General features: G+C 41.8%; 1 protein-coding gene across 1 annotated transcript; it reads right to left on the bottom strand.

The window, feature by feature from the left end:
* Positions 1-4,999: 4,999 nt before the first annotated feature.
* Positions 5,000-14,943, bottom strand: proza (protein Z, vitamin K-dependent plasma glycoprotein a). The gene is made up of 9 exons (XM_030736397.1): positions 14,804-14,943; positions 12,626-12,770; positions 11,981-12,120; positions 11,830-11,854; positions 11,636-11,749; positions 11,399-11,530; positions 7,425-7,540; positions 7,206-7,323; positions 5,000-5,961 (listed from the first exon to the last, which is right to left on the bottom strand). Exons 1-9 carry the CDS (start codon positions 14,921-14,923, stop codon positions 5,423-5,425), a joined length of 1,449 nt encoding a protein of 482 aa, XP_030592257.1. The 5' UTR covers positions 14,924-14,943; the 3' UTR covers positions 5,000-5,422.
* Between the last annotated feature and the right edge of the window lie 10,244 nt (positions 14,944-25,187).

Genomic DNA, 25,187 nt, shown 5'->3' with positions numbered 1-25,187 from the left:
CTAGATGAATGTGAAGCAACTCAACATTTTAAAACTTACCCACCATTCAAATACTATGGATGAGAAAATGAGCTCCAGAGACCAAAACTGTTTAGAGCATCTTTTATTGGTACAGCCTGTGCTATGCTTTTCACCTGAAGTCGAACTGGATGGGCACTGCCCTTCCCATGACCACTGATTTGATTAAGAAGCTAACACGATGGATGGATGGATGGATGGATGGATGGATGGATGGATGGATGGATGGATGGATGGATGGATGGATGGATGGATGGATGGATGGATGGATGGATATTAATTTTTGCTGTAGATGTGAGCATTTTTAATATGAGGGACTTTCACTGATTCACTTTTGGAGCCAACCTCGTGTGGCCATTGGAGGGACTGCAGTTTTTGACACTTTCCCTTTGATCACAAAACCACTACTTGGTTTTGCCTGAGTGTGACTGCCAGTTATATTAGATTTTGGGCCATATTTTCAGCAATTTGAAGCCATTGAAGGTTTCTTATACATATCTCCAGCTGTGAGTGTTTTTTTTCCCACTGAACTGCCTGTATTTGTGGCCTGCAGTGTGTTATTATATAAATGTGGGATCACTTCTGTTTAGCATTTGTTAGCATGCCAACATGCTAAAGTATGATGGTGAACATAGTAGGCATTATACCTGCTTAACAATGATATGTTCAAATGAGTCACCGTGAGCATGCTGACGTATTTAGCACAAACAACTGATATCAGGGAGACTGCTGCAGTTATATAAAAGTCTACAGCCTGTCTCATGTTTTCTCTTTCAAACACTTCTTTCAACCCTAGCTGTAACCTCTCGAGGTCTTGTATTACCTCCACTCTTGTGAACAATTACCCAATGAAGTAGAAGCTACTGTGTCTGGCATGCGGCTGAGTTTGCAAAGGGGCACGCTAGGGTGGGGTAGGGTGGAGGGGAGAAGCTTTTGTACCCAACATGACTGGAGAGAGCGCCGTGTCTGTGAAGTCCTGAAGTGAGAAAAGATTGGGGACACAGATTTTGGGGTGGGGGATTATTGGACGAGATCATAGGGATGCCTTCACAGATTGCACAGCGCTCCTCACACGCATAGCCCATCAGATTTTAACACTGTCAATCTGCCTTCAGTGTTCAGACATAACACTCACCCCACTGTATGGATCAGACACCACACAGACAGATAATCCTTCCCAAAGTCTGTCATTTGATGACCCCCCCCCCCCCCCCCCCCCCCCTGTGTTATGCATACTGTCATACATGTTCTTGCACACACAGGGTAGGAAGGATTTGGGGTCATAGCATGCGACTGCTCTTTGGGTTTGGGGAGAATTGGGGATTACTGATTTAGTATGCTGGCCAGATGTAAACACACACCACTGACATTATGCAGTAAAACACTGCACAGTAATCTTGTCCAATAAAAGTAACATTTGATTTGTGTAGAGTGAAAGCTGCCATTGAGTGCCTTCTCTTCCTTAAGTAATAACGACCTTGTTAATGATTCATTCATATCAAATATGCTTAAAGTCCATCAATCCATCAGCACAATGACTGACATCTCCTCTGCGTCAACACTGCAAATCTCAGATCTCCTGGTCTGTAGCTGCTCTTCATCTATGAGCCTTTTTTCCATTTCTAAATCTCAGCACTTCACTTTCTCATCTGTCAAACATCCCCCCCACCCCCACCCCCCCACCCCTCCTTGTATTTTTTTCCCCTCTTTCAGCATTCCCATCACGTCCTCGTCTCCCCATTTGCTCAGATTTGAGTTTTTATTCTGGGGGTAAGCCCGTGCAGTGAATGTTTGATATGTAAGTGATACATTTCACAGCCTAAGTTCAGACACTCAGAAGAGAGCTGCACTCCTTAGCTGCACCTTGCTCAGTGTGCTTTTGAGCTCCTCTGTGAGCTTGATCACATAAATGGAACTGTCAGAACGAGAGAGCAGGACCAGACTCAGGAAGGAAGGAGCTCCACTCACATGAATCTCCACTGGACGGCCCAGTAAATGAGCGCTGCCATTTTTGGGAGCAAGGAGCCATCTCCTAGGTGAGTGCCATAGCAACAGCCAACGTGGGCCCCAGCTTTCCGAGCTGTCCTTTTCAAGCTCAGAATCAAAAGTGGCAGGCCAGGTTTTTTGTTATATGGCGTCTCTAACCCTCTCTCTTGGCCATTCTTCTGCCTCTCCTTTTCTCTGCCTCTGTGACATGGGCCTGGGCTTGTTCACCGGGGAGGCTGTGAGAAGACTGCAGAGGGAGAGGGTCTGTGGGAAAATGTTGCCAGACAACACAGGGGTATGTGACAGCAAGGGTAAGCTAATATTGTCTAAGTAGGGGGGAAAGGGGTTTATTAGTAGTTTAGATTGTCAGATTGTCAAGAGTCAGCTACTGTGGTATCCAAATTATGCAAACTGCAGATTTAACGCTTTAACTCATGCTAAGTTTGCACATTAAAACACAATCCACCATGCCTGTAAATAAGTTTGCTTGCTGAATAACTTCCACGATTCTCTCAAATCAGCCGACTTCAAGACTTAGTGCTTGTTCTTAAACATATTTGCTTTTAATCTTGTCCCTGTGTCTCATTTTATATTTTATTTTAGGGATTTTAACTTGTTAAACATCCTGCATTACTTACATTATATGCTCTTTGGTGGGAAGATCATGTCTTGAAGCCTCACCCCTGTCTGAGCCACAGTGTTATTTTTGGTGTTTTCTGGAGGCAGGAGTGCAGGAGAAAAGTTGTAGTTTAGTTTCGTTTTTGGACACTTAACGTGACTTGTGCATTTTTCTTTGTTTTTAGATAGTGGATAGTGACTGCATGTGTGGACTGGGAGCTGCTCCAGCAATCTAATCTGTTGTACTCCCTTCCCAGGGAACTTTGACCCTGAGGGTGGCAAGGTGTTGCATTGAATAGCAAACTTGGTCATTTGGAGCTTGCATTTTTTCCTCTAGCCATGCATAATTTCTCTCCGGGGACTTTGGTTTCCAAAGGCAACTCGTTAGATCAACTGGTGACTCTAAATGGGCTGTCGTCCGACAGATGACTACACAGTCTCACAAAGCCTGTGATGAACTAGCAGCCTGACCAGAGTGTGCCCCGGGTCTTCCCCTGCTATGAACACAGATGGGTACTAATCCAACTCATAAGAAGAAGTTACTTTCAGCTGCTTCCTTGTCATAAGAGGTCAACATGAGTTTTTTTATGCCAGATATGCCCTTCATGATGAAACCCCAACAGAGATTTGCATCTCTAGCTGAAATTGAAAAGTTGAACCAGCAACCTTTTGGTTCTTGATCTGAGCTCATAATTGTGGTCAAATAGTATTCTGAAGCAGATGCTGTAACTCAGGTTGGATTAATTGTTATTTTGAGTGTTTCTGGCTGTAATGGTTAAAAAAATGAAAAAAAACCCACCAAAATAGTGGATCAGGTGCTGGGCCAAAAGTGAGTCAGCAGCTCACACACACTGCAGGAATCCAGTTTTACCTGCTTAGTGCAGGTGTGACTCTCCTAGTGCACCTGCTCTTCAGCGCACCATGATGATCATGACCCCGATGACCCCTTTGGCTTCTGACCAAATGGCCACAAAACTAATGACATCCCCATCAGCCAGAGTGGCTAGTGCTAATGAGCAAATAGCATGCTAATGTGCTCAATTAACATGGTAAGCATGATTCTACATGCTAAACACCATGTTAGCATGCTAATGTAAAAATGTGCTTCACAGAGCTTTTGTATTTCACTATGGACTAAAGAATTAGCATTTCACTTTTTATATGTAACGATTTCACAACAGAACTGAATCAATAAATGCATCAATCCACGGTTTTCGAAATACTCTGTTCATTTTGCTATTAATGACCTTTGTTTATAAAGAGGACAAAATTTGCCATTATTTTAAATGCATATGAAGCTTGTGGTAGAAATATGATTGGTGTGGAAGAGTCTTGGGTATTTAATTATTTAGATGCTGTGTTGTTGTTAATTTCTTATATAATTTCTTTATATTTTGCTTTAAAGGAGACAGATTTTCTTGGAATTTTTAAAATGCTCTTGAGCAATAGTTTTCCAGGCTTTCTGAAATTCTCTAAATGTCTGAGATATAGAAATGGAAGTTTTCCTTTGGGCATTTGGCTGCTTTTTCACTAACTTTCAGTGCAGTCCTTGTACCTGGCCATTTTCACAGGAATGCTTTTTTGTTTGTTTGTTTGTTAATACATTTAACACTGACCTCTAAATCATTGAGATGCACAGTAACTGAAAGTCATCTCCTTAAGAAACAGGAAAAAAAATATCCAGCAACGACCTGATCAGGACCTGACAGATGCATTTGGCCCTTCAGTTGATCCACCTACTGTTCACTGAAGCCTCACCAGAAATGTTCTCAGCAGAAGGGCTGCTGTCAAGAAGAAATTCTTAATGAAAGCAAAAAGGAAGAAAAGGCTGGCAGTGGCAACAGATCTGATGGATTTGAAATTTTTGGTTCAAATTGTCATCAGTATGTACAGAGGAGGTCAGGAGAGAGGCACTACAGTATCTGGATAGAGCATACCTGGACAGAAAAACACACAATGGGACACTATCAGTCATGGACTGGCCTCCTCAGAGCCCGGACCTCAACATTATTGAAGCAGTGTGGGATCATCTTGACAGAGAGCAGAACAAAAAGCAGCCGACATCCAAAGAAGAGCTTTGAATGTCCTGCAAGAAGCCTGGAGAACTATTCCTGAAGACTACTTAAAGAAATGACAAGAAAGCTGCCAAAGAGAGTTCAGGCCGTGTTGAAAAATAAAGGTGGTCACACCAAATATTGACTTTCAAACTTGTTAGAATTGCACAAGCTCTGTGTTTGCACAGTACTTTATAGTCATCCTGTTGTTAGCTAATTTTTGTGCCTGATGATGCCCCACAATAATCATTATGAAATGATTATAACCTCTAGTTATCTATTGTTGTTTCCAAAGGCTCAGCAATGACAGAGCTGACAATAGGAGTGGTGTTACAGTTTAATAAATTCATACAACTGTCATGACTAGTAGTCTTATATGGTGCATATCAAAGAGTACAGCGTTGGATAAAATACCACTTAGGAGGTTACATCCACATCACAAAATGCATACTGAATAATTCACACATCTTTTGCTGTTTCTTCTGTAGTTGTAGGATACATGCAATGAGTGCTTCTGTATTTATGTAACCAGAGAGCCACCTTGTGGATAAACGAGACATGCCAAAGAAAGATGGAGACAGTCACATATATGTTAAGTTATTTATGGATATTCTTAAAATACAGAAAGACAAGGATAAAGAAGAGTTTGAGAAATAAAATATTAAGGTTCCCTGTCTTATCATTTATTAACCTGTATTATCCTATTCCGTGATCAATAACCTCTGTGTGCTCTGGAACGTCCCCTTCTAACCTGAACCCATCCTTTGCTGCAACCAGCCGAGGTAGCGCGACACCTTCTGGAAGATGTAGCCTTTGCTGCAGTCAGCCCCTGCCGGTTGACTCACCACGCCAGTGAGGAAGAAAACATCCCTGTACAGGGTGAGCAAAGAGCTGCCGGAGCTCATGGTGCAGTCAGCTTTTTCCCGAGGAGCAGTGCAGCCCATTTTGTTGGTCATTAAGTTGGGGTGAGTTTCCAGACACTCAGGCAGCTTATTGTACACCAGGGTGTTAAGGGCGAGCGTGTCCTGGAAAGCAGATCTCTGCTCGGGTTCCTTCCAGCCAGTGACCACAGCTGGGTGCTCACCTGCCATTAAAATGCTCTCAGCAAAGTCTCTTTCTGGCAGACAGGCAGCAGTTACCTCTCTTTTAAAGATGATGCGGTCACGGAGCTCAATCACAGCCAGATCATTTTCAGGGTGACCTTCCACATAGCGTGGGTGGGTATGAGTTAATTTAACATACAGCGTCTGCTGTCCAGCATCACTCCTGCTAGTGCTGCGCTTGCCTGTGGATCAGATAACAGTGATAGACATCACCAATGTATCAGTTATTTTAGTTCTCAGTTTACATTTTCAGTTCATTGAGGTTTGAAGGCATTTCTGGGCCATCGTTAACACTTTGATTCTTTCTGTTTCAGGAATTCTGCTGTAGATTTGCAGCTGTGCTTGGAATTACGGTCCTATTGCATGACCCAATTTGGACCCAGCCTTATCTGTCAGGGATACAGCCTCATGTTTGGCTCTAGAATACTTTGGTACAGAGGAGTTCATTGTCGACTCAGTGATTGCAAGGTGCCTGAGTTCTGTGGCTGCAAAACAAGCCCAAATATGCTGGTATGCTGAGTTTGGTTATCACCAAATGTATTACTGTGCATTATGGCCACACATCTCCATTTTGATCTTGTCTGTCTAAAGGACACTGTTCCAGAAGCCTGCAGATGCAACTTTGCAAACCTAAACCAGTCTTTTTCTAATTGTGCTGTCATGAATTTTGACCTTTAAAATACTGAGGTCTGTAGAGTCTGAGAGGTAGCTCTTTTGCAGTTTCACTGCCAAAGCTTCTGCTTTTATAGAGGTGCTCACACTCGCTGACGATCAGTTAATCAAGTGTATTTGATAAGCAGGACATGGCTACTACTGACCCTTCAGTAAGCATGTTTTTCATAGAACTGCATAAAGTCCTTTCCTTTTCACTTGATTATATGTTTAAAATGTCACATTATTTCTGCACTCATTAAAGGTCTCTTCATTAATTTGTTTATCTAAAAACTGTTAATATTTTTAGTTCCTGATACAAAATTATATCCTGAGAAGCCAAAAAAATACTCACATGTGAAAACTTAAATATATCTTTTTAGGACACATGCTGGCTTCCATGCAGTGTGCAAACATGTATGTTTTCTCATGTCATGAAAATACAACTATATGATCATTTATACTTCACAGGGGGGACTGTAATATAAAACAAGAAAATTATAGATTTTTTCTGAAAATGTCTTTTTAAATCTGAAAGGGAAGCTTGGATCATTCACTCCAACTCACACCAACTCATTTCACACATGAAGGAAATCAATACAAATGCAAATATCCCCTTTTGATGGTGCCACATCTAGACTTAAAATTTTTTTAATGCATATTATATACAATTTACATTTCTTGGCATTGGAAAACTATTATGTGTATTATAAAATGTAAATTGCTTATCAATCACTATCTCATTGCAGTGTTTGTAATACTTGTGTTTACTCACCAACAGCCACCTGGAAGGAGCTGTATTTGCTGGCACACTGGGCTGTAGTCAGGACCAAGTTCTCCTTGAGAATGACTCCGCTACAGAAAACTGCAGACTCTGAACTCACCAGAAGAGCCTGCAAACAACACGATAGTAAGATCCTCCATCTCTGATAACTCTGAGAAACACACATATTCCTCCAGTATAACGTGTCATGCTGTGAATGTGTCTTCCTACCAGCCATGGACAATCCAAAGCCCCACAGGGAAATCCCACAGAGTTGCTGGTGCTGCTTCTGGACAATCTGTCTTGCCATGATTGTGGATAGGACACCTTACCACAGGGGAACTGAACTGATAGAAGAAGATTATGATTACTTTCTTTTACTAGATTAATTTAAAAGTACGACTGACAAATCTGATAATAATAAATTCAGCTCTTCATTGTCCAGGAATATTGTGATTTTCATTAAACATATTTTACTTGGGGGTACTATGGAGGTGCAGTGGTCAGCCCCATTGCTTCACAGCAAGAGAGTTCTCAGTTCAGAACTCCTGGAGCCTCTCTATGTGGAGTTTACATGCTCTCACTGTGCCAGTGTGGGCTTTCTCTGGGTACTCTGGCTTCCTCCCACAGCCCAAAGGCACAATTAACTGGAGATTCTCCACTGACTGTGGAAGCCTGGTGACGGAATTTCTAGGTGCAGTCAAGTGATGGAGGGTGGCCTCCACCACTTAGCCTTTGGTGGCCTCAGGATCACCTCTGTCTTTTTATGGATGATGTGGTCCTTTTGACTTCATCAGTAGGTGACATCCATCTTGCAGTGGGGCGGTTTGCAGCCGAGTGTGAAGCAGCTGGAATGACAAATAGCACCTCCAAGTCTGAGGCCATGGTTTGCAGTCCAGGTCAGGGAGATGCTGCTGCTCCAAGTGGAGGAGTTTGAGTATGTCAGGGTCTTGTTCATGAGAGTGGAGCGGTCAGATGGATTGGTGCAGCTTCAGCAATGTAAGTAAGTGTGTGTGTGTGTGTGTGTGTGTGTGTGTGTGTGTGTGTGTGTGTGTGTGTGTGTGTGTGTGTATATATATATATATATATATATTATATATATATATATATATATATATATATATATATATATATATATATATCTTCACCGCAATAAGCAGTGTTCCACTCCAGTAAAGAGAGAGCTGAGTGTGAAAGTTAAGCTGTTGATTTGTCACCGCTGCAGCTGCTTCAAAACTCGCATGTATTGACGAGGACCAGATCAAGAGCCCACATTACACCAAAATTTAAGGTCTCTGCACTGACTCCCAGTCAGTCTCAGGGTCAAATTTAAGAACCTTTAACTGGTTTTTGAGACTCCCAACGGTTTAAGTCAAGTCAAGTCAAGTTTATTTATAAAGCACATTTAAAACAACGACGTTGACCAAAGTGCTGTACAAGATCTGTAACCCCAAGGACTATACTAAATAAAAATAAAAATATATAAATAAATAAATAAAATAAAATAATAAAATAAAAATAAATAAATAAAAACATTAAGAACAATAAATAACATAAGAAAATTAAAAATTAAAACCTTTAAAACAAGTACCATAAAATACCATAAAACAATCATCTAAAAGGAGGTAGCACTGCAGCCAAATGCCAAGGAAAAGAAATGTGTTTTTAATAGAGATTTAAATGTGTGTATCGTCTGAGCTGTGTGGATATGGAGAGGTAGATCGTTCCATAGCTTTGGTGCTGCTGCTGCAAAAGCTCGATCACCTCTCTGTTTTAGTCTAGTTTTAGGCCTCTGTAAGAGCAGCTGGTTCGATGACCTCAGAGCTCTTACAGGGGTGTGACAGTGAAGCAGCTCAGACAGATACAAAGGTGCCAGTCCGTTTAAGGCTTTAAAAGTAAGCAATAAAATCTTAAAATCGATTCTAAAACGGACAGGGAGCCAGTGAAGGGATGACAGGACTGGGGTAATGTGTTCATGCTTTTTTAAACCGGTTAAAAGACGAGCTGCCGCATTCTGGACTACCTGCAGGCGGCGCACAGATGATTGATCTATGCCAAAGTACAGAGAATTACAGTAGTCCAGGCGGGAAGTAATAAAAGCATGAATAACTTTTTCCAGGTCCTGCTGCGGGAGATAAGGTTTTACCTTGGCAATGACTCTGAGTTGGTAAAAACTGATTTTGGTAACAGCACTTACTTGCTTCTCCATTTTAAAACTACTATCTAAAATGACACCCAGATTTTTCACAGCATCACGACAGTGAGGAGCCAAATGACTCAGAGTGCCAGAGGAGTAGCTTGAGGGGTCAAATTTACCAAAGCATATGACCTCGGTTTTGCTTTCATTAAGATTTAGGAAATTGTTTCTCATCCAGGACTTGATGTCACTTAGACAGTTCAGCAGGGGTTCCCATGGATCTCTGCTGTTCAGTTTGATGGGCATATACACCTGGATGTCGTCAGCAAAACAGTGGAAACAAATATTATGTTTCCTAAAAATCGACCCTAGAGGCAACATATACAATGAGAAAAGAATTGGGCCCAGAATGGACCCCTGAGGCACTCCACAAGAAAGCTTTGCTGTGGTAGAAAAACAGTTTCCTAGATGGACAGAGAAACTTCTATCAGTAAGATAAGATCTGAACCAAGTCAGAACCGTGCCTTTAATGCCAATTTCATGTTCTAGGCGGGATAGAAGGATCTCGTGGTCCACAGTGTCAAAGGCAGCTGACAGATCTAGAAGTACTAAAACTGCAGGACTACCAGAGTCCACAGTTAAAAGCAGATCGTTAAAAACTCTTAAAAGAGCCGTCTCTGTGCTGTGACGCATTCTAAAACCTGACTGAAACTTTTCCCACATTCCATGTTCACTTAAAAATGCTTGAAGTTGCTTAAAAACAACTTTTTCAAGAACCTTGGATAAAAATGGTAATTTAGAAATTGGTCTGTAATTTCAAAGAACATCAGGGTCAAGGTTCTTCTTCTTGATTAGAGGCTGTACAACTGCATGTTTAAAGGCAGCTGGAACACAACCAGATGCAAGCGCACTGTTAATCAGAGCGAGGATAGTTGGTCCCACTGAATCAAAAGCCTCTTTAAAAAGGCGAGACGGAACACAGTCTGTGGGAGAGTTTACAGGTCTCATATTGTGAATCACCTCCTTTAGTGTGGAGAGTGTGACAGGCTCAAACTGCTCAAAGACAGCTCTGCTGGGAGGAGGTGCAGATGAGCCTGTTTCAGCCTGAGGTGATGAAGGCCTGAGGGCAGAAATTTTTTCCACAAAAAATTTCTTAAAGTTTTCGCACAGTGCAGGACAGACCTTGGCTTGGTTTACATTACAGCGAGGATCAGCGAGTGAATTAAAAACACTAAAAAGAAAATGAGGCCTGTGACTGTTACTTGAAACAATGTTAGAGAAATAAGCAGACTTTGCATATTTTACTGCTTATTTTAAGGCCCTGACTTTCTGACTTACTTTTACATTATGAGCCCTCCAGAGCCCTCAGGTCCTCTGATAGGACACTGTTAACATGCCTAAAATTAAAACTAAAATTCATAAAGAGGCATCTTTTTAGTGATTATGCTCCACATTTATGGAGCAGTCTCCCTGATGATTTGAGGGCTGCTGAGACTGTTGAGCTTTTTAAAGCCAAACCCAAAAGCTTTTCTTTATAGTTTGGCTATTTAAGGTTTTTGTATGTCTTTGCTTTTTTATTTTATTTTACTTTACTTTTCATTTATTTACTGATATTACTTTATTTATTTCCTACACAAAGTGTACAACACTTTGAGTTGCATCTTTATTGTATGAAAAGTGCTACATAAATAGTGTGGATTGATTTACCCGTTGATTTACGTTCCTACCTTCACCTATGGTCACGAGCTCTGAGTAGTGACTGAAAGAATAAGATCCACACTGCTTCCTCGGCAGCGTGGCTGGGTTCTCCTTTAGACAGCGTGAGGAGCCCGGTCATTCGGGAGAGGCTCAGAGTAGAGCCGCTACTCCTCCATATCAAAAGGAGACAGTTGAAGTGGTTCAGGCATCTGACTACGATATCTCCTGTGGCATTTCCTAGGTGAGGTGTTTCTGTCCCAGAACACACTGGAGAGATTATATCTCTCTAATGTGTTATTTACAGCGCTGTTTGTTATTTACAGCTCAGAATAGCAGGAAAAAAATGCATTTCGTTATATGACAGACGTACCTGCAGGTATGCACTTTTCCCTGTCTGTGCTGAGCTTCCACCCACGGGCGCAGGAACATTTATAGGCTACGTAGCCTGGTTTACAGAACTGGGAGCAGCCCTTGTCCTTTTCCAGAGTGCACAGAGTCTCGTCTGCGTTGTGAAAACAAAGTGGAAAGCTTGCAGACTTTACGCACCAGATGCAAAGTAAATTAAAAATCATGTTCACACATGAAATGCTGGCATCTCCCCCCTCACCTCTCTCGCAGTGGACTCCGGAGAAACCCGACTTACAGACGCAATCGTAGCCGCCCACACTGTCCGAGCACATGGCGCCATTCTTGCAGGGCTTCTCTGCACACTGATCTCCATCTAAATGGAGAGGATGAGACGATGTAATGTACTGCTAATGCCCAGGCAGTAATGGACAATCCTTTAAATAATGCACTTACCAATGTAAACTGACCAGAAGATATCCTGGAAGAGAAATGATATGGTGTATGTGAATAGGTGGCGCTGCACTGTGACTTTCTCTAACAGTAACACAAACCTCTTTAAGGCTTTAAGGAAAGGACATAAGGAGGGAATTAACAGTGGGCCCACCGTGCGGTATGAGTCCTGGAAGAACTTTCTGGCTTCCTCGTAGGTGCACACCTTCTCCATGCAAGCCTGCTCCAGGGTGGAAGGTGCATTTCTCTTCTGACGGGAGATCAAGGAGGTTGCCTGCTCCTTGTCCAGAAACACTGAGGGGACAGTTAAAGTCTCAGCTATCATAACATTAAAGATTTACAAAATGATTTGCCTAATTCTGTTTTCAAAGCATTAGAAATTTTAGAAAACACGTCACAGCTACTTGTTTTTTCTCCTCTGGTACTTTGGATGGGCAGATTCAAGTCATTAAAGTAGTTATTTAATGATACTCATTTGTTTGTTACATTTCTCTGCTTTTTTCCCAATATATGCTGAATATAGTTCTAATGTAACCATGTGTCAATCCTGCATTGATTCTAAACAAACCTGTAACTATTACACTGACTTAATCTAACCAAAAAAAAAGGTGACCCAGGGTAAAACTTGTGCTAGATAAATTGACCAACCTGACTTTTTTAACACTGCATCCATTCAGAGAAAAGCCTCTGACATGTTATTCTGTGCCTGCTGTCACCCTGACCTTTAATTCATTGCTCCTTATTAAAACTAACCACTGCTGAAGTGTAGTGTCCTCTGGCTCCGCCCTGCCCCTCTTACCTGTCTCAGGGGTGTGAATGGCTGCCGCTGCCCCAGCCAGCAGACACAGCACCGCAGCAGATGTGGTCAAAAACTGCATGGTGCCACTGAAGCGTATCCCAGCTCTGAGGCAATGTGTCAGTGCTGCAGGGATTGCTGTACGCTCCTAAGAAACGAGACAAGCAGATTCAGACACATGAGGGTGACTGGAAAAAAGACACGAAGCAGCGGAAGGACGTGCAGCTGAGAAGGAGGCGGGCATTGCTTCACGTTTTACAAGGCTGCAGTCACTTAAAAAAGAATGGAAATCTCTGCTGGCTGTTATGAAGCTCTGGTTCACTCAGTTATTGCATAGTAGTGGCCGCAGCTGGCTCCCCGGTTCTTTATAAAGTTAAACACTTCATTTGGGGAGCTCTGAAGCGAGCAGGCATCAGCGCTGCAACCTGCTAGAGAAGCTGATTAAAGACCCAAACATGTAAGAAACCCACGAGCCTCTCTCTTTCCCTTCCTTAAACATTATTTTTAAAGAATGTTATTTTACTGAACATCAAATCAGAAGTATATTATTGAATATAGCTCACTTCATTGAGATTTCTCAGTTTACTTGTCCTGGCATTTTGAGTGCTGGATGATGTTGATGCTCATAGAACTCAAAATGCATATTTACCCTCCTCGTTTGAGAAGAGAGGTATTATTGATTGGCTATGCATCATATGACAAAGCATTTCAAATATGGCTGAAAGGAACTTTTAAAATGAGGTAATCAGTGGTCTGATGATGCATGAAAAATAAATGTCTTATTTTGTAAAGGCTCACAGCCACAAGGCAATAGCAAACACCAGATTGTGTTTCAGATTTTGCAGTGTTGCAATGCTGCTGTATCAACTCACATGCCACTTCATTAAGGACACCGGTTCAACTGCTTGTTAACACAAATATCTAATCAGTCAGTCACATGGCAGCAACTCAGTGCATTTAGGCATGTAGATGACCTGCTGAAGTTCAAACATCAGGATGGGTATGAAAGGGGACTTAAGTGACTTTGGATGTGGAGTGGTTTGAGTATTTTAAGAAACTGCTGGCCTACTGGGATTTTAATGCACACTATAGGGTTTACAGAGAATGGTTTGTGAAAGAGAAAACATCCAGGGAGTGGCAGTTCTCTGGGAGAAGATGTCTTGTTGATGACAATAACTCAATGAACCACGTATTATAACGAAGGTGTGCAGAAGAGCATCTCTGATGTAGCTGACGAGCTACAGTAGCAGAAGTCCACACCGGGTGCCAGTCCTGTCAGCAAAGAACAGGAGACTGAGGATACAATTTGCATGGGCTCACCAAAACTGGCAAACAGAAGATTGTTAAAAACGTTGTCTGGTCTTTTGAGTCTCGATTTCTACTGCAAAATTCAGAAGGTAGGGTCAGTATTTAGTGTAAAAACATTAAACTTCAGGGTGTTGGTGGTGTAATGGTGTTTTTTTGACACACTCTGGGCCTCTTAGTATCAGATGAGCACCATTTAAATTCCACAGTCTACTATTATTGTTGACCTGACCATTTATTTATGACCACAGTATGGCCATCTTCTGATGGCTGCTTCCAGCAGGATAGAACACCATGACACAAAGCTCAAATAATCTCAAACCTGTTTCTTGAACATGACAGTGAGTTCATTGCACTGAAATAGCCTCCACAGTCCAATAGAGCACCTTTGGGATGTGGTGAAGCTGGAAATTCTCATCACGGATGTGCAGCAAACAAATCTGCAGCAACTGTGTGATGCAATCATGCCAAAATAGACCAAAATATCCGAGCAAAGTTTCCAGCACATTTTTGATTCTAGGAATTAAAGGCAGCTCTGAAGGTAATCAGGCCCAACCCAGAACCCAACCTCATTATAAACAAACGCATCTGCCTCTGCCGTACATTAACATTATGTTTTCAGCACTGCAGAGCAAGTTAATTATTCTATTAATACAGTCTTTGCTTCTCATGCCTCCTTTCTAGCATAAGATCATTTGGTGTTAAAACACGGATGGCGATGAAGCATCATCTCCGCCTTTTTGTAAACAGGATGCTGCGCACCAGCATGACGCTACAATGTATCGGAGACACTGTTTTCATGGCGGGTGCCTCGGCAGGCCAAAAGGAGAAAGGTTACAAACAACAACCACAGCAGCAGCGTTACTCGGTACCTACCGCCCCGGAATGGAGGAGCCGGCCCGGCTGATGCTCCTTCTCCTCGCTTGTTCTGAGACACGCCGCGGCCTCGTAGACGGATCGGGCCTGTCGATCCAAAATAACGGGCGATGATCTCATCCGCGCCTGCCCACTCCCTCTCTCCCTCTCTCGCTCCCTCATTCCCTCACTGTTTACTGCCTTTACTGAGGCTGATGACAGAAATGAAACACCAGAGGGCGCTGCAAGACAGAAGAAAATCTGAGTGCACAGATAGAGCAATGGACAGAGAGAGGCTCAGCTTGTACAGCCATTGACTTGCTGAATAAAAGCATCAAAAACTACACCAGGAACACAGTCGACTGGGTAAGATAAGGATATAGCACTCAAAAAATGTTCTCCCAGCATGTTTGTAAAGAAAAAAAAAAACAATGAAATAGTAAAGATGAACTTAAAACACATGCCTATTAAAATAAATCATACATTGAATAAAATGTAAGAAATATCAATGGAGAGAGGCGTCTGAAAGAAGAGGGCTGAAAGTATCAAGAAAGACAGAAGACATGTGTTTACATGGAATATCAGATGGAAGGATCCAGATGGATGGAGAACGACTGCAAGAAGCCACCTTGGGAGGACACTGCAGAATGATGGAGGTAGAAGTGAATAGAAGGATCCGCTGGAGAAAGCAATCTGGCATACTCTGTGACAGGAAAATACCATCAGCTGTCAAAGGAAGGCCTAAGCTGCGATAGATAGACTGTGTGAAAAAAGATCTGGAAGCAGTTGGAGCCATGGAAGATGAAGTACATGGCAGAGCCAGTTGGAGGAGAGTCGTGGCTGCTGCAGTGGGAAGTGGGAAAAGCTGGAAGAAGAAGTAAGAAATACCAAGAAATAACATATATTAAAAATATAGGCTATATTTCAGACAGGTTCAGCCAGTTTCACTACCATCACAATATTATTAGTGACATAACTTTTGGAACCCGACCACCTCAGCAGCAACCTCCAGGGCTGAATTTAAGCCAACACAGTTTCTTAGACGGTTTCTGCCACACAGCAGGCAATAATATTAATCAGATAAGCCATTAAAAATGCTCCAGAAGATGACAACAGCACGCATACAGTGCACACACATTTTAAATGACTCCAAGTAGTGGGGATGAAACCTAGCAGGCTCCAGGTGCTTGTGTTGGGACACCTGTTTATCAAAGCAACCGTGCATTGGATGTTTTTTATGCCGTTTTTTGCTCTTTTCATTTTTCACCCATTGGTCAGTAAAGTCCTGATGTGAACTCAAACATCAAAGCAAAGGGCGGATCAGGCTGCGCCTTTATTATTACAATCCACTAACTTTGCTCTTTCTGAGTCCAATGGAGATTAGTTTAATAACTCAATAAAACTTTAAACCAAGGAATGTTTCTGTATTGAGTTTAGTTGATATTTTGGGAATATTATTTAAGAGACAGTTTATGGAAGGTGAAGGAACAGAGGGGGACTGGCCATCCTGTCCTGAAGTTAGTGGCTTTCAGAGAAACTGGTGTGTGTTGGTGTGTTTGCAAATGTGGCCTTTATAATAATAAAGGCCACAAATGGGTGGATGAATTTTATTTGAGCCTCGTACCTCTTTTTTTTTTTTCTTGAAACTGAGGCTGCTGCTGGTTAAATTGACAAAGGGCTATTTTATTATAGTCTTCTATGAAATCGGAAGCCTCAATATTAGCATTTTGACTGCCACCATGTTGATTTTTAGGAGCCATACACAGCCATATCTGGGTGAGAAAGTAAGTGCAAGGTTGTTGGATAACACTAGCAAGCCGTAAACTGCACAGACAAACTAATACTAGAATTTAGCTCACCAGGCAACCCATTATTTGCCAGGTAACTGCATTAAAAATGCTCCAAAAGGTACCAATATTCATACCCTCAGTGTATTTTGGTGAGAAACAATATGGTCTGTAACAAGGCTTGCTGTGCAGCCACATTGATGTCCTGCTCAAGAAGTCTGTTTTTCCTCTGGTGAATAAAGCTTTGAAAGGATCTGTGTCTGTGCCATGTACCTGTGCAGTTTATGGATGCAGCTTGCCAGCAAACCTTTCGAGCATTAACTGAAAATTTAGTAATCCACTTTCTCATCCAAACATTATGAAAGCTCTTTTCTGTAACAGAAAAAAAAATCATTTTTTGCCATCGCTAAGTCATAATTTCTCAGCATTTTCAGTTAGTAAGTCTTGGACTAACCTTAACCCTTGGCAGGGCCTTCTTTGGATGGGGTGTCTAGTGACCGTAATCCTAAATCTAACCTCTTATCCTGGAACTTAGCCCTAATCCTAACCTAAGTTATGCTTTTTCTTGTGAAGGACCAGATACTTTGACCTGAAAGACCTCTGAATTCAATCCCAATGATCAATGACTCTCTGACTGAACTGTTGACAGTTTATATCCATGCTACGAAGAAAGTATAAAGTAAACCCGAGCCCTAGTGCAGAATCACTTTGATACACACCAAAAACAAAAAAGGAAAGTTTTCCCATCATTACCGTTTTTTACAGCTATTTCCCACGGTAGTGTTATCAGAATGAGGAGGTCCTTAATGTCTGCATGCTTGAGCAAACAAAACTGGGAACAATCTGCTGCGATCAATAGGAGAAGCCCAACTGCAAACAAACACACATCAGCTCAGACAACATCAAACAGCCATAGTCTAGATTGGGGCTCTACACAAGTGAACGGAGGATCAGGCAGAAACTGTTGGAAATCCAATTTCAAAGAGGCTGAGAAGTTTTTTTAGGTAAAGTACACAATAACATCCAGTCTCATATGTGACAGCTACAGCACACGATGAAGACAGAAGGACTTGAAAGACATTCTCTTAATTCAGAAGGAGCTATGAGCCTGCATTTAGAGTTGTTGCATATTTAATGGTAAACTTTATAAGTAGCAATACTTGGTAAAGATGATCAAACACACACGCACACTGATGAGAGCTGCTGAAACTAGGTCATCAAGGCTACATTTTACAGAGCCAAACTCCCTCCTCAGTGGCCTTATTTCAATGCAATTGTTTGTGAGAGCAATGTAATTTACAGGCAGGGCCGTGGGGCTTTAGTCTCAGCTGCAGCAGTGTTAAATGTCTCCATTTCCCAAGTCTAATAACAGAAGTATTATAAGAGCCTGCTCAGACCAGCTGGTCCCTGGTGCTGGGCAGGGGCAGAAGCTGGGCTGCCTAGCCCAGAGAGACCCACCCAGGGGTGGCAAGAGTGGACAGAGAGCCTGCTCGGGCGTGCCAAGCTGCAGCTAGATGTGTAAATGATTCTTGTAATTTCCCTGGTGATTCTGGTGTCAGGTGAAATCAAAGGCTTTCCTGAGTACATGCATCCATGGCATACATACTGTATGAAAATGCATGTGATGTGCAACATACACCAGATGTGTTACTGCTGTGCATACGTGTGAGCATGCAGGTGTGTTCAGTGCTGTATGCGCTGGCTCAGAAACAGGAGTGGAGGAAAAGTGACCCAATCATCCATCCGTCTCTCTCTCCTCTTGTTATGTTTTATTCAACATCTCCACTCTTGTGTTGTCTCTCACCCTCACACTCTCTCTCACTCTTGCTCCAATTTCTTTCCCACTCCTCTTATTATTTTTGAGTGCTGACTCTAAATCGGAAAGAGTAGCAGGAAAGCAAGGGTGGCACAGCGCTCACGTGTCACCTCACTGACCCACTCCTCTTTAAATCCACGGCCCAATTTTACAGGCACACTAAACAAACGGCTCATCACACAAGGCATCTATAATTAATGTCACCTGATACTTGACAACTGTGTGATGAATTTAACAGCCTGGTGACTGAATCCCGGGACTCCCTCTTTGGAGTCTCTCTCTCTTCTCTTGTTTCTTTACTGTGCTAGCAATATGTCGATTTGCCCTAGGTACACCACTTTATTCCAGACTGAAATGTCTTAACATATATTCCCCAGACATGTGTACATCTGTAACCCTAACCTGGTTTCAAAGACTTGTTGATTACAGTAAAGAAAAAAGTAATATTAAAATCTGGGTCTCATGTCTTTCATGTCATGTCAATTCTTTAGACCAGACAAGGGACGCTTCTGAATTTATTCTGAACACCTACAAAACTTTGTAGAGACATCAGTTCAGATTTGAAGCCTCCTGTTAACCTTTAGCTGAGCCTGCTAATTAGCGTGGTGCGTAATAACATGCTGATGTTAGTATCGGCTATTTTAAAGTTAAGCCTCACAGATTCTGCATGTTTAGACTCTTTTCCTCTCATATAGTCTTGAAAATCTACCTTTAGCCCAAGATGGTAAATTATTTTTTAATGTAATTTATACATATATATATATTATACAAAAAACTGTAGTTACGCTATATGGACAAACGTACTGGGACACCCACAGGCTACCCTTACAGGAGCTGCACAGCCATGAAGCTCCCAGTCCACAGTTTTTCTGCTGATGTTAATGCCAGAGGAGGTTTGAACTCTGCAGTTACTGACTCAGCAGAGCACTGGTGACTTTTACAGACTCATAACCCCACTCGGTAACTTTCTGTGATCTGGCACTTAGTTGCTGAGTTCCGAAACATTCCGACTTAGCAATGATACCACTTACAGTTGATCGTGGAATATCGGTCAGGGAAGAAATTTCAGAAATTGACTTGTTGCAATGTTGGCTTCCTGTTATAGAATAACCCAATCGTTCATAAATGTTTGTAAAGGCAGACTGCATGGCTAGGTGCTTGATTTTATACACCCAGTGAAAACACCTGAATTCAAATATTAGCACGTGTGGCCAAATACTTTTGTCCATATAATGTATAGTCATGCTTAAAGGAAAGTAAACTCTCTGTCAAGTCCAATATTTTACATACAAGACAATACAAAAAAATATCTAGACCTTAAAATCTCAAACTGAGACGAACACAACACATGACATATTCTCTCATAAATGTTTGCAAAGGCAGCTGGCTAGGTATAGAAGCATGTTCCCAACACTGACCCATTCACATAAATGGGTATGGCTAACTATAGCCTACCTCTAAACCAGTGGTGTGTGTCCAGTGGTGTGGGAAAGCCAACATGCCACAACACACCTCTGTTCTTATATAGCTGCTGTCACCTAGCATGCCAATTCCTTTGATTGTAGTCACTGCCAGGTGAGGCTTTTTGCCCCCCTCTTTGCAATAAGCTCCAATAGTATGTAACTATCAGACACAGTCATACAAACAGTCTTAAAGCTTCTGGTTCAGAGCTGGTGCTCTTTTGAAGTAGGCCAAGTTTCTCTCTGAAGGGATGCTTATGCCTTCTTAGCTTGTTTAGCACTATATTAACATTAGCCAGCTCCTCCACGAGAACCCATAAAATGCTGAAAAAATAAATGTATTCATTTTTTGTGCAGTTTTCAGTTTTAGTATTTGGTGTTTCATGTATTGCTAAGAAAAACCCCCAAAGCACACCTGAACTAACCTGACCGCACACCATCTGAGAACCAATAGACATTCTTTGCACCCCTAGGCTGGATCATTGGCACAGTCTCTGAAAATGTTATCTTGATGCAGGAAATAAAATAAATGAGATAGGAGTTAACATCAGCATAGCATTTTACATGTTAACAATTTGATTTCTGAATAATGTTTGCACTGAACACAAATCAGCAAACGTTTCTTCAGCATTTGAAGCAATAACCGGTGTTTGGGTGCTCAGTTCAGTGACAGCATGAGGTCGTCAAACCACTGTGTGTAACGATGATGTAATGAGTTAATATCACACGTGCACTTTAACGACCTGCACAAACCTATCCTTCCACTGAACTCATGCGCATGTGTCACCGCAGGGCGTAATGAGGTCAGGCTGAGGTTCAACTATATTTCATAACTAACATAACACCTGTCATCTGTCCTGGTTTGGTTTTGAAGAATAGCACCGCATTGCATATCAAAAAATACCCTCACACATACACAGGACAGTATCTGATGTCCTATATTAAATCTAACTGCAAACAACAACCCACATGCACAACACAATCACGCCTGGATCAAAGTACCAGAAGATTACATGTAATCGAGTTTGTGTGACAAGGACCAATGATGATGTTGTATTAAGTACTGGAAAGCAGGCCAGCTCGAACCCCGTGGGGGTTTTTCACAGCTATGGTACCTACTCTTGAAGAATATCTTCCGTTTCCCCCACATTTGTCTGTGATTAATTTCATGTCATCCGGCTATATTTTATTTAACACTTAATCGTGGAGCGCCCCTCCCTACATCCCCTGCAGCTCGTGTGTTCACGTGTAGTAGAAAATAATTAAAAGTGTATGATTATTCCCTTCCACTCTTCTCTTCTACTCTCACTCACCACGTTCTGCTTTTCTTACAGCTGAACATTCAAGTGGCTTTCAGCAGAAACAGGTGAGCCATTACTGGACACTTTAGCACTCAATTCTTCCTTTCTTATATAGTAGTGCTCATCTGGTTAGAAGATGCCCAAAATGCCATAAATGAAGCTCCAAGCAGATTTTAAGATGGTGCTGTGATTCACTGCTTTCCACAAGTGGTTCATTTTCCTCCACAAAAAATCTCTTTCTTCTTCTCTTTCCTTGTGTAAGCCTCTTTAATCTAATCTGCCCTCACCTCCTTATCACAGATCCGTGTGCTACTTTATAAATGATCTACAGTATCTTGCTCAGACAGCAGAGATGAGCAGGATGTGGCTCTTTCTTCAGACCTGAGCAGAGGCAGCGTAGGCCTGGATTGAGCTGAGGATGCACAGAAAGAGCAGACACACAGCTGACAGCTCTGCAAATGGACATGATGTCTCACTGTAGTCGCGCCAGAGCTAATCTGATGTCTGCTTTCTGCACGTGTAGCTTTTCTCGAAAGCATTAAAAAAAGCCTGTAGTGTAATCGCAATATGTATGCTATGCAGTCACTATACTGCAATAGCTCCATCTTTATGTTATGTTCATGTACTGAGAAAAAAAGGTGGCAGAGGATACAGATATTAGCGATATGGCAGAGACTGGTGAAAGTTGAGGGCAAAAAAGCCCCTCAGGTGTAGTTATAAATCTTTTGCTTACATTCAGCTGGCAGTTTATTAGGAACATCTGGTGAAAACTAATAAAAAAGCTACTTTCAGCTGCTCCCTTATTCCTAAGCAGTCACTGCACAGTCTGATAAAAGTCATCATGTTTAGTTTTTGTTAATGCTACTTTACAGAGGTATTAATTCAAATGTATTCTCATGTTGGAGGAGCAGTTTGTGGTGTTGTTGAAATGAAATGTTAGACTACTGCAAGCTTTATAGTCTTGCTGTAAACAGTTATTTTTGTAGTGAGTATAGGAACAGCTAATCATGTTTTCCATACTCATCATAGCCATTCACTGGCCACTTTATAGGGTACTATGTGTCAGGTACGTGCTCATTAGTGCAAATATCTAATCAGCCAGTCACATGGCAGCAATACGCATGTAGCTCAAGATGGCCAAGATGATCTGCTGAGGTTTAGACTAAGCATCAGAATGGGGAAGAAAGGTGACTTAGAATGTGGAAACTGCTGATCTGCTGGGATTTTCCCACATAACCATGTCTAGGGTTGACAGAGAACAGTCTGAAGAAGAGAAAATGTCCAGTGAGCGGCAGTTCTCTGGGTGAAAATGCCTTGTTGATGCCAGAGGTCAGAGGAGAATGGCCAGACTGCTTCGAGCTGATAGGAAGGCAGCAGTGACTCATTAAATCCAAAGTACGTGGAGGAGCATCTTTTATGTAGCTGCTGAGCTAGACAGCAGAAGACCAAATTGAGTGCCACTCCTGTCAGCAAAAAGCAGGAAACTGAGGCTACAGTTCACACAGTCTCACCAAAAGTGGACAACAGAAGTTTGGAAAAATGCTGCTTGGTCTGATGAGTCTCAGTTTCTGCTGGTAACATTTAGGGGTCAGAATCTGGCAGAAACAACACTGAAAGCATGGATCCATCCTGCCATGTATCAAGAGTTCAGGCTGCTGTGGTGCTTATATTCTTGCCACACTTTACATCTTTTAAACACAGCCTACCTGAGCATTGTTGCTGCCCATGTCCATCGCTTTATGATCACAGTGAACTTTTCTTCTGATGACTGCTTCCAGCAGGATAATGCAACATGTCACAAAGCTCAAACTGGTTTCTTGAGCATGACAGTGAGTTCTCTAAACTCAAATGGCCTCCACAGTCACCAACAGAGCACCTCTGGGATGTGGTGGAACTGGAGATTCACATCATGGACGTGCAGCCAACAAATCTGCAGCAAGTGTGTGATGCTGTTGTTTCAATATGGACCAAAATCTCTGAGGAATGGTTGAATCTACGCCGTGAAGAATTGAAGGCAGTTTTGAAAGCAAAAGAGGGTCAAACTCAGTACTAGCAAAATGTAACTGATGAGTGAATTTTGTATGCAACATCTTGATCTGCAAATAAGCCATTACAAAAAGTCCATTACTTTTCAAAATGTAATGTAAATGGCCTTTAAACTTTTACTTAAGTAGAGAACTACAGTATATGTACTTAGTAAAAAAAAAAAAAAAATCCATCACTTAGCATTCTGTTAAGAAGTGCTGAGAGATTAAAAAGAAAAGAAAAAAAATCATAAATAAATGAAATTTGCTGGATATTATTTACCAGATCTAAAAAGCTGCTTGTTATTCTCCTTTTCATTCCATTAGAAATTGATTTTTTTTTTTTAAACAAAGAGCTTTACCTTTCTTACGCCCTAGGGTATTGTTTCAAATTTCCACCTGAAAAAATTTAAGTCAATAGCAGTTGCAGAACAGTAGAAAGTGGGCTTGATGGAAAAGACACTTTTAAAATTTTAAATAAGTCTTTTTGTGCTCATCATCATCATCATCATCATCACCAGCTAATTAGAAAAACTCCAACAAATATTGACAATAAATTAAAAAATGACTTCTACCTTTTCAAAGTGGCAGATTAGAGAGTAAACCAACGAGCTAGTAAACACTAATGTTATTAAACCTCCTCCTGAAATTCTCTATAACAACTCTGTCAAATTTGATGCACCAAAATAACAAAACAATGAACAAAACAGAACAATGCTCATGTGTTTGTAATCTTGGTTTTTCAAAGGAGCCTCTTCAGTGAACGTGCCATGCTTGGGAACCTTCGGAAAATAGTGGCAGTTTCTTTCTTTCTTTTTTTTTTTACAGATAGAGCCTGCACCCCTCACAGAGGCCTACAGGGTAAAACAGGCTAAAAGCAAATTAATAAAAAGCCTCAACACATATCTGTAATATTGTACCAAAGGCGTTTCAGCTGCATTGTGTTTGTCAGGATGTAGAAAACAATGTATTTTATCAGAGGAATAAACACATAATTTTTACACACTAAACAACTGGAGGATCATTTTTAATAACTGACAGATGAATAGAAAATGAAAATAACAGACAGCTGCAGTCTTGCTGTCACACCAACTGATGAACCAGAAACTGGAATCTGTCTTAAAGAGGAATATTTGTGTTTTTCGGTGTCAGCCTAGAGTTCATTAGCACATTTTAGCTGGAGATTCAAATGGTTCACACTGCATTAAGAATTAGACTGTGCAGCCAATCTCATCCCCCATTTACCACACACACACACACCTACATGCACACACAAGTCTGGTCATATGTAATTCTACTCCATGTGACATTCAGGATGTGCAAATTGGCTCGTGGATGTAAAGACATTTTAAAGACTAATGGACCCATCTTGCAATCTGTCCAGTAACTCAATATGCAATCAAATATTTGCAGAAAGCCACCATGCAATGAAGAGACACAGTGACAGAAAACAAACACAAGGGCAAATGCACTGTGTCCTTTTCTACAGTTGACTTAACCCCCCATTTATCTTTTCTCATCTGTCAAATCTGGTTCCTCATCAGCTTTATGATCTCTTTATGTTCTCTGCTCCCAAACCTCTCTTTCTCTCTTTAAGCGTCCCTCCACCCTCCGTCATCCTCCCACTTGCTGCCTCCACTCTCAGCCTCCGTCTCTCCCTCTCTTTCTGCCCTTTCTCTTTCCCTCTTCTTTACCCTCCCTCTCTCCTCCTCCCTGCTGCGCTCTCGACTCACTCTCATTCCCCTCGCTCACACACTCAGGCAGCATCCTCCCCTCTCCACTTCTACCTTCACACTCACCTCTTCACGCCTCCCTCTCAGCTCCTCTCGCCGCCTTCCTTTTCCGTCACCTACTAACACATATCATCCCTCGCATCTCCCCGTCTGCTGCCTCTCTCTCCTCCATCTCTTCCCATTCCTCCCTCCTTCTCACTCACTCAACCTTGCGGTCTTGCCAAACACACACGTACACACACTCATGCTGATTGGCACCCAAGGACAGAGCACCCTCTCCCCCA

This window comes from Archocentrus centrarchus, chromosome 8, assembly GCF_007364275.1.
Source record: "Archocentrus centrarchus isolate MPI-CPG fArcCen1 chromosome 8, fArcCen1, whole genome shotgun sequence".
In the NCBI taxonomy this organism is placed as follows: Eukaryota; Metazoa; Chordata; class Actinopteri; order Cichliformes; family Cichlidae; genus Archocentrus; species Archocentrus centrarchus.
The sequence above is the reverse complement of the archived record's forward strand: the minus strand, read 5'-3'. Positions and strand labels throughout refer to the sequence as shown.

Coding starts and splice junctions, on each gene's coding strand:
- proza (XM_030736397.1), bottom strand. CDS start 14,923: ATGAGATCATCGCCCGTTATTTTGGATCGACAGGCCCGATCCGTCTAC. Junction 11,531..11,635: donor CGGAGTCCACTGCGAGAGAG/GTGAGGGGGGAG, acceptor TTCACAACGCAG/ACGAGACTCTGTGCACTCTG. Junction 7,541..11,398: donor GGAAAAGTGCATACCTGCAG/GTACGTCTGTCA, acceptor TTCTTCTATCAG/TTCAGTTCCCCTGTGGTAAG.